This window comes from Anneissia japonica, unplaced genomic scaffold (assembly GCF_011630105.1).
Source record: "Anneissia japonica isolate Jap-2015-1 unplaced genomic scaffold, ASM1163010v1 scaffold287871_len1641731_cov197, whole genome shotgun sequence".
In the NCBI taxonomy this organism is placed as follows: domain Eukaryota; kingdom Metazoa; phylum Echinodermata; class Crinoidea; order Comatulida; family Comatulidae; genus Anneissia; species Anneissia japonica.
Genome location: NW_022712275.1, coordinates 1,133,353 through 1,142,679, shown reverse-complemented (window position 1 = coordinate 1,142,679; position 9,327 = coordinate 1,133,353). Strand labels below are relative to the sequence as shown.

Here is a 9,327-nt window from a genome sequence, read left to right as displayed (position 1 = left end):
GCACGTGTTAAAAATGTTGACCAACCGGGATTCCAGCGCAGGACCTTCTCCAGTTTATGCAGACGCCTCAACCAATTGTAAACCATTAAACATTGAGCCTTCGTTAAGATTTCTGATTAATGCAAACTCATTCCTCACCCACTTGTGCGCATGCGTAGTTGAACAGCACTAGTTTTTGTATAATGTTTGTCCTGCCATTTAGGTTTTAATATTTTTATTTTCTGTGTATATTCGTATATTCTATGTCGTATTTTACAGTGTGGATTTTAGCAACAGGCAAAACGAATTTCATTGTTCACATGTTCGACTATAAAATATTCTTTTTGATTCTTGGTTCTTATAATTGGATAATATAATTGATTTTTATTGATGTATGCTATAGGCTATTTTGTATTGAACTTCACGTTTTCAGATCTCCTCCTAGGTAAGGTCAAATGTAGCGTCAGATTTACAGCATAGAAATATCATTATTAATATAATTACTTAAACTATTCTTCAAATATCTTAAATGGGAATCTGTTAGAAACTAAATTTACGTACAGAACGGAGATGGGAATGACACCTTCATCTTATATATGTAAATTTAAAATAGAAATAGGATTGATAATTGAAGTTGTCATAACAAAAAATTGCTAAAGTAGTAGGAACAATCAGTTGTTGCCAAATATTAGTAGTAGTAGTAGTAGTAGTAGTAGTAGTAGTAGTAGTAGTAGTAGTAGTAGTAGTGGTAGTAGTAGTAGTAGTAGTGGTAGTGGTAGTGGTAGTGGTAGTGGTAGTGGTAGTGGTAGTGGTAGTAGTAGTAGTAGTAGTAGTAATTTAGTGTTAGATATTTATGTGAATATACAAAATTATACACTACTGTACAGGATGTTTTACTGATTTTCTTACGCTCCTATTGAATATAATCAGGGAACAATGAAATTACATAATTACATGTTCCCTGATATAATCTGTTAGGTTCACTCTTGGGGGAGAGGGTACCGGTAACACCTATTTCTTCCAGTTTTTGAATACTGTACGTAGTTATCGATAATATAATTCCCATTTTGTATTAACATTCAGTTGTATATCAAAATATGTGTTTTTCTCCAGAGTCTGACTTATAGCCTGCCGATTATTAGGCATAGCATTTGTAGCAGTATCTAGCTGATCCGGCATAGTGAAATGTGGTGGTATTAGACCTATTAGTGCAGTTAAGTTAATAATAGACGTAGAAATGGTAGGAATTAATATTTGATGTAGAGAAATTGATGGAAACAGTAAATCACAACACTATGCGAGCATTATGATCGTCACATGCACCAATGCTTATGTCTTAAAGGGATATCTCACGACGTGTGCTACTGCATTCACGCGTATGGTACAGCAGTGTGTGTGTAATATACATGGAGGAAATATATATTTCCTCCATGGTATATCGTAGAGTTTTATAATTCTATGGTGTATATAGAATCACAAGCCGTATATCTCATTTTCCGGCATTACAACTTGGTGGAGAGATTCGCTTCAAATAATCGAATATCATGTTATCGTTTAGTCCTATTTCACGAAAAAAATTGCAAAAACGCAAAGTGCAAATTGTTTTATATCGTCCAGTATGGGTCAAAGGTTAATAAAATGGACAGCGATGACTTTTCCATCTCATTATCTGCATATTAATGATATCAATTAACTATGCCTTACCTACGAAGGCTCGATCGACAGTGCATGCATTATTAATTTTGCTGGAATCATAAACATCTAATCTACTGACTTCAAATGGCGTATGAATAAATCATGTCATAATTTGACATTTGGATAATCCGAAGAGATATTGACATTTAATCCATTTTATTATAATATAGCAACGCGTCAATACGCATCTTCGTTATTACTAACGGTACTTGGCCATATTTTAAATACTATTGATTGTTTTTTTTTCTGTAGTTGAATTATTATTTTAAATCAATTTTGCAATGCCGTGCTGAAGACGTCAATACATTGATTCTAATGTATAACCGTGTAATAACCAAAACGTGTTTGAATTATTCTGAGGCTGTAGGTTGTACATTATCATGAACATCATTATATTTATTATTATTATTATTATTATTATTATTATTATTATCATGCATATTATTATTATTATTATTATTATTATTATTATTACTATTATTATTATTACACATATTTTCAATCTCATCAATCTGTCTCCATAGACATCGTCTTTCAGCCGAATCAGTTGACGGTGCCAAACAGAGACCATGAGACTACTTATACTGGTGACGTTAGTTTGTCACGTGACGTCATTCCCATGGTCCTTTAACTATCTGAATCGGAGAGAGGAGATGGCGGAGGAAAATATACTAAAAGGTGACGAAAACACATATGTGGCAGGTAGGATTTTGACTCTATCAAGCATGATAGTTGCGTCTTATACTTTATATGTTAAACCAAATAATTACATATAATAATCATTATGATAATGATCCTCAACTATTAATATTATCATTATATGATGAGTCGTAACATAAAACATTATGTATGTATATGTATAATAATATAAGTGATAGTCATCCTTATAAAGATCATCATGATTAGTCCTATTAATAATCATCATCGTCATAAACATCATCATCATCATCACTATCATCATCATCATCATCATCATTATCATCACCACCATCATCTTCATCAACAACAATCACTACCACATCACTAGCATTTCTATCATCCCCATTATCATAATCATCACCATTAGGCCTGCGTTAAATATGTATACAGTAGATGCGGCAGAATGTTCACTTGTCGACAATAATATTCAGTCGTCCTATTATTCATTATAAAATAAAAACGCTCTTCCATCTCTTATTCAAATTTATTATAGGAGGCACTGGAGAGGGAAAGCAGAAAATTGGAGAATCTGGTGAGCTAGCCAATAAGCAAGTTGCCATTCCAGAAATAGGAATATATGGGTACGACACACCACCAAACCCCTGTCCCGGTGACCAGATGTCCAAAGGTTCGTCGTATTAAGCATATGCATTGATTTTCTTTCCTCCATGACAGATTAACAATAACCCACGTTGTTTAGAGAGGTTGGCTGTTTAATGATAGCAAACTATTTCCGGTTAAATACCAAATATCGTGAATGAATGAATGAATGAATGAATGAATTAATTAATGGATGAAGGAATGAATGAATGAATAAATGGATGAATTAATTAATGATTAAATACAGGAATGAATAAGTAATTGAATGAATTAATGAATGAATAAATGAATAAATGATGAATGAATAAACTAATAAATATATAAATGAATAAATAAATAGTTAAATGAATATTTACATGAATAAATTAATTCAGTGAATAAGAATAAATCATGAACAAATAAACAAATACATGAATGGATCAATACTTAAATATAGATATATGAATGATTGATTGATCGATCGATCGACTGTTTAATTGATATGATTGATTAACTGAATGTTTAAATGAATGATAAAGGAAGGAATAAAGGAAGGCAACGATTGTTCGATAATAGGGTAAACTTCACATTTATAGATCTGAGTAGGCCTATGTATGTTGTCAGCTGAATTTCGTAGAACTTGGTAATTTTGACATCAGATTACTTGAAGTGTGAAATAATGTTTTATATAGTAATATAGTATAGTAATTAATATAAGCCTAAGTTTATGTATTATCGTGCCTTTGTATAAAAAGTTATAGATAACAATTAGGCCTATATATTGACAACATGCGATGTGTTGTTATATGACTGCCTTGTATTTAACCACATGGTTTCCTCTGTAGGCTATACTCCCGTAAGATCTGTTATTTATCCGAATCTTAAGTGTTCTTGCGCAGAGTCTTGGGATAAAGATAAGATCATGGACTGTACACAATGTAAGTAGATCACAATACAACCATGAGGTATAAAAATAGACTATATTTATTTTATACCTCCGTGATATAACAAACTAACTTCAAATGTTGATCAAACCATGTAATTAGAGTATACTACCTAGGAAATAAACATCAATAACAATGGACCATTTCACACATAACCCAACTGACTAATTTAATTGTATTATTTATTGGTCAGGTAGACGCACATGTCCCATTAACATGCCAGTTTACGCTGTTTCAGGTTTTACACCTTAGTAACCAATATTGGCTTGGCTTAGCGGAAAGTTGCCAAAAGCGAGAGATAGAATTGTGTGGAGCTTAATTGTGTTTAAATCCTCCACGCTGTTTTGACAGTGTAAAAATATTCATATACACAATGCTCATACACACACAATTAGCTATATCAATGTATACTGTAGGTATCGAAGAATGTCAAAGTTGTGTAGATTTATAACTACTCAGATTTTTTTACTTTTTCCAGCATCTATGTGTTGCCTACCGAACATGCCAAATACAGCTCAGTTTGTCAACCGATACCAAGAGATGCCTAGAAAGAGTGGACTGGATAGATACAGACTGGTAAGCAATCGGCTGTTACATTAGGCAATAGGCCTTTAAAAATATCACCGGGTTCGGATGGGTTCGTTTGGTTTGAATTGCTTGGTTATTGTTATTGAATGTAATCGGGATGGTCTTATTCTTATTCTTTCTTTTATTTCCAAAAACGAGAACATAAACAAACACAATGACAGCCAACTCAGAGAGGAGGCAGAAACGTAAAAGTGAACTAAATCTATGTAACAAAAGTTAAGGTTCCTTTGTCCCAAAGAACCATAACAATAAATATAGTGTAAGATGCATAAGAAAGTGATGATGAAATTCGTATTTTGTGTTTACAGGAGGAGTTTCAACCAGATGGTTTGAAACGTTCAACTTTAGTGGCCAAGAAGTCGCCCAATATGAATATAAATAAAAGGGTAAATTCAAATTCATGTGTCGTATTTTCGTTGTGCTCTACTATTAAAGTGCTGTTGATGTTTGTGCATGTAGACGTCTTCTAGCGTTCGTCTTTCTTTTCCTTCTTTTTTCTTCGTCCTCTTCCTCCTTTCTTCTTCTGCTGCTTCTTCTTTTTTGTCTGTCTTTTTCTCTTTTTTCTTCTTCCTCTTCTTTTTCCATCTTTTTCTCCTCTTCTTTTTTATCTTCTTTTTCTATTTCTTTTCTTTCTTTTTCTTCTTTCTCTTGTTCTTCCTCTTTCTTTCTCCTCTTATTCTTGTTTTTTTTTGTGTTTCTTTTATTTTTCTTCGTCTTCTAGGCTATATGTCGATGAAGTTCATAATGATGATAATGATAATAATGATGAGCTTAATAATAATACCAAGTACATTATACTGTTGAATTGATTTTAATCGAAAATTATAATGTTACAATAACAAACGCGTACCACTATATTTTGTAGGGATTTGCATGGAACAGAGAAGAAAACACTGCACTGAAGCAAAGGGTAAAAGTTATACATTTTAAATGGGTTTTTCTTATTACCAATGTGGGTGTTCATGTTGGTTTTGGTGGCGGAAAAGAATCTCTGTGTAGTTTGATGTTTGTATTGTTGTTGGTGCAGGAACTAGGGTGGTGGTACAGGTTGCTGGTGAAGCTGTGGTGGTGGTGGTGGTATTGCTATTGGTGGTAGTAGTGCTTATTGTGGTATAATATAACATGCATACCATGAGGATGAAGATATTGGTGATGCTGGTCTTGGTAGAATGGTGCGGTACTCGTAGTGGTGCTGGTGCTGTTTACATGTGGTGAGTTTATGATGATGATGATGATGATGATGATGATGATGATGATGATGACAATGACGATAATTATGATGATTATGATGATGATCATCATCATCATGGTAATAATGATGTTGATACTAATCACGAGGAGGGACGGTGGAAGCATTTAGTTCCAATTAAATTTACGCTGGTGTTTAGATTGTACATCTGAATAGTCAGAAATAGCACTCTCAGACTTTTAAAAATGTTTTCGGAGTGTTTTATGCTCACAGTATTGGCAATTCCATTTTGTATTACCGTACTAGGCCTATTTCTAATTTACGATATTGGAGGAAATCATGTTAGCAGCATTTCTCTAGCAGTAGATTATTAGGCCTAGATCTATATTCATGAATTTAAAAACCATATGGTCTAAACAATACACCATGAACACAAAACAAATATAGCAGCACCGATCCTGGTGCTTTTGCCAGTGCTGGTGTTGGCTGTTGGTGCAGATAGTGGCAGTGGTAGTGGCAGTGGGGCCTATTGAATTATTATAATGTTGATATCAATAATCAGGAAATCATGTTAGCAGCATTTCTCTAGCAGTAGATTATTAGGCCTAGATCTATATTCATGAATTTAAAAACCATATGGTCTAAACAATACACCATGAACACAAAACAAATATAGCGAATCACTATCTGCTGTTTATTAAAACATCATCAGATATCCTAATGATATAATAAACTAAATATTGAATCGATGTGAATTCATAAACAAATTTAAATCAAACAAAGATTGTTAACAGCTGGTTGACTTTTAGTATATTGAGAAAAAATATTTAAAAAAAACCAATGATTTACCATGCAGGGAAGACTATTTATAAAATAATAGCTGAATATTGCTTTGTTTATCATATTTGTTTAAAGTCAATGTTGAGAATGATTAAAAAAAAAAGCCTCCAGCTGTTTTCAGATCTTATACATAAGAATAAACGCCTGAGTGCTTTAAAATTAAATAATGTTTATTCATTTATTACAGTTATATAATTCCGATTGGAAACCTTATATTTTGGCATATGGTACCAGTGTAACAAGGATTCCTACCACCCCTTACCTCTAAAAAATTCACCTTCTTTTTTACAGAATAAGTACCGTAAACATTAATTAGATAAAGATAGTACACTAAAATAAAAGTTTTAGAAAAGACAATTTTATAATGTTATTGGTCAGGCGGGCGTCTGACCTGCTGAAACGGTTTCTCCGCCCCTGGATGATGACGCCCATGGTATTGGTGCTTGTGCTGGTTCTGGTGCAGGCACTGGGGTTGTGGTGGTAGTGTTAGTGGTGTTGATGAAAGTGATGCTAATAATTAGGATGATAGACTTTGATGGAGATGGAGTTCTGGTGCCTGTTAGGTTGCTGGTTGCTTGTGCAGGTCTTGGGTTGTGGTGAAGTTAATGAGATGATAGGGAATCTATTCTTACTACTTGTGCTGGCTGCTGGTGGTGCAAGTGTTGTGGTGATGCAAGTGGGACTTGAATGATTATAATCCTATTCACAGGGATGGCAGACGTTCATGATGCCGATCCTGGTGCTTTTGCCAGTGCTGGTGTTGGCTGTTGGTGCAGATAGTGGCAGTGGTAGTGGCAGTGGGGCCTATTGAATTATTATAATGTTGATATCAATAATCAGAATGACAGGTCCTAGTGCAGTGCTCGTTGCTAGTGCAGGCACTGTAGTTGATTATATTGTTGATGCTAAATTGATTCTAATGAGGAAGGTTGATGGTATTGGTCAAGGTCCCGGTGGTGTTGGCACTGGTTACTGGTGCGCAGGGCTGGGGTTGTAACTTGTGGTGGTGGTTGATAATAATAAATAATTATAATATTGATGCGTATTATGAGGATAATAGACGTTGATGGTGCTGGTCCTAATGCTGGTTGCTGGTGCAAGCGCTGGGCCCTGTAGTGATGCTAGTGGTGTGTATAATATTAAATGACTCCAATGTTAATGATAGACTTTGATAAAGCTGGTCCTGGTGCCTGAGCTGCTGGTAATCGGCGCTAATGAGGCTAGTAATGACGTTAGAACATTGCTGTTATAAGAAAAAAATATTGATAAAGATTATGGTGAAGATTATGATGATGATTATGATGCTGATGATGATGATGATGATGATGATGATGATGATGATGATGATGATGATGATGATGATGATGATGATGGCGGTGGTGGTGAATGGCGATGATGATGATGTAGATGATAATGATGAATGTGATATTGATGATACTGATACCGGTGATGAGGATGATGATGGTGGTAACAATGAAGATGAAGGTTGATGTTGATGGTGTAGAAAATATTGATGTTTATAACGATTGCCTATGTGCAGAAAATGATTAGATGAAACTGCTGTTACTAAAAACGAGTACATAGTATCATATCTACATTATCATTTTATTCTAAAAAAATGAAGTTATTATATCTAAGTCATATATTTTCTTTCAGCGGATTAATCCATACATGATGGCTGACAGCCAATTGCGTAGCGTAGTTGCTAAGAAGGCTCCGCAATACTCAGGAGGCATCCCTGCTATGTAAACCATCATAGAAAAGTAGTCCTACGAAGCTTGAATATCAGAAAAACACACATTCTCTGTGGAATAATTAGATAATAACAAGGCACATAAAGTAATATCACCACTAACTACAACCGTTTATAAAGTCAGAGATATATTATATTATTAAATTCGTAATGCTATTAATGTTGTATATTTCATGCAGTTTATTGTATCGTCTGATCTTAAAACCTAGATAATAATTACATAAAACATGGCACATACATTTAACGTCAATACTTACTACAACCGAGTATATATTAAATGATCATTAAATTTCTAATGTTATTAATGTTGTATATTTTATGCCGTTTAATGTACCGTCTGATTGTAAAATCTAAGCGCCACACAATGAGGGTTCAGGACTAAAGAAACAATTTGTTAATGTGATAATTTACTGTCTATTTGTCACATTATTTTCATTATTTATCATTTTCTATCTATTGTATATTACATGTAATAAATACATAGTCAATAAAGCGACTCGGTCAATGATTAAAAGTTTATGCGCCTTCTAGAAAAGTACGGTAATAAAGAGTTGTATTCTGTAAATCTGCGTTATTTCGTAGTTCCTGGTGGTTTAGCACTCCTCTATAACATGCAACTAAATACACCGAGACAATCATAATGCATTCTCGGTATCTGATGCAATAGTTAGATGGTCTAAAGTTTTGGCAGACTGACGTAAAAGAGGGCGGGCGTTGACGGTAACACTACATGTTATTTACCCCCTCTATTGACTAGGTAATTCAACATCTAGTAGGCCTATTGCACTTTTTTAAATGCCATCTTTTAATATTTCCATTGATTGTTGTTAATGTAAATAGTTACAGGAAGTGAATTGGTTAAGAGTTGGGTTGTAAATACATGTATGCTTAACATTATTTAAATAAATAATGCTGCACATGATTTTAACCAACAAATTGTGATGTTTGAAAATACTGTACTAATTTTAAATGTAAGGAACAATAATAAGATATGAACTGTCATATATACTGTGCTTTTGAGCTGATGATACCAAAGGCGGTTCTATTGATGGTAATTAAGG

At 33.8% G+C, this 9,327-nt stretch overlaps 1 protein-coding gene across 1 annotated transcript in view; it reads left to right on the top strand.

Moving 5' to 3' along the window:
• LOC117107779 overlaps nucleotides 1–9,198 on the top strand; it is a 9,885-nt gene extending 687 nt beyond the window's left edge. Inside the window, exons 2-8 of the mRNA XM_033249551.1 lie at nucleotides 2,199–2,376; nucleotides 2,867–3,001; nucleotides 3,798–3,890; nucleotides 4,375–4,472; nucleotides 4,793–4,870; nucleotides 5,350–5,394; nucleotides 8,170–9,198. Coding sequence (XP_033105442.1) covers nucleotides 2,244–2,376; nucleotides 2,867–3,001; nucleotides 3,798–3,890; nucleotides 4,375–4,472; nucleotides 4,793–4,870; nucleotides 5,350–5,394; nucleotides 8,170–8,262 — 675 coding nt within the window. The 5' untranslated portion in view covers nucleotides 2,199–2,243 and the 3' untranslated portion in view covers nucleotides 8,263–9,198. The remainder of the gene's footprint in view (nucleotides 1–2,198; nucleotides 2,377–2,866; nucleotides 3,002–3,797; nucleotides 3,891–4,374; nucleotides 4,473–4,792; nucleotides 4,871–5,349; nucleotides 5,395–8,169) is intronic.
• The last annotated feature ends 129 nt before the right edge of the window (nucleotides 9,199–9,327 follow it).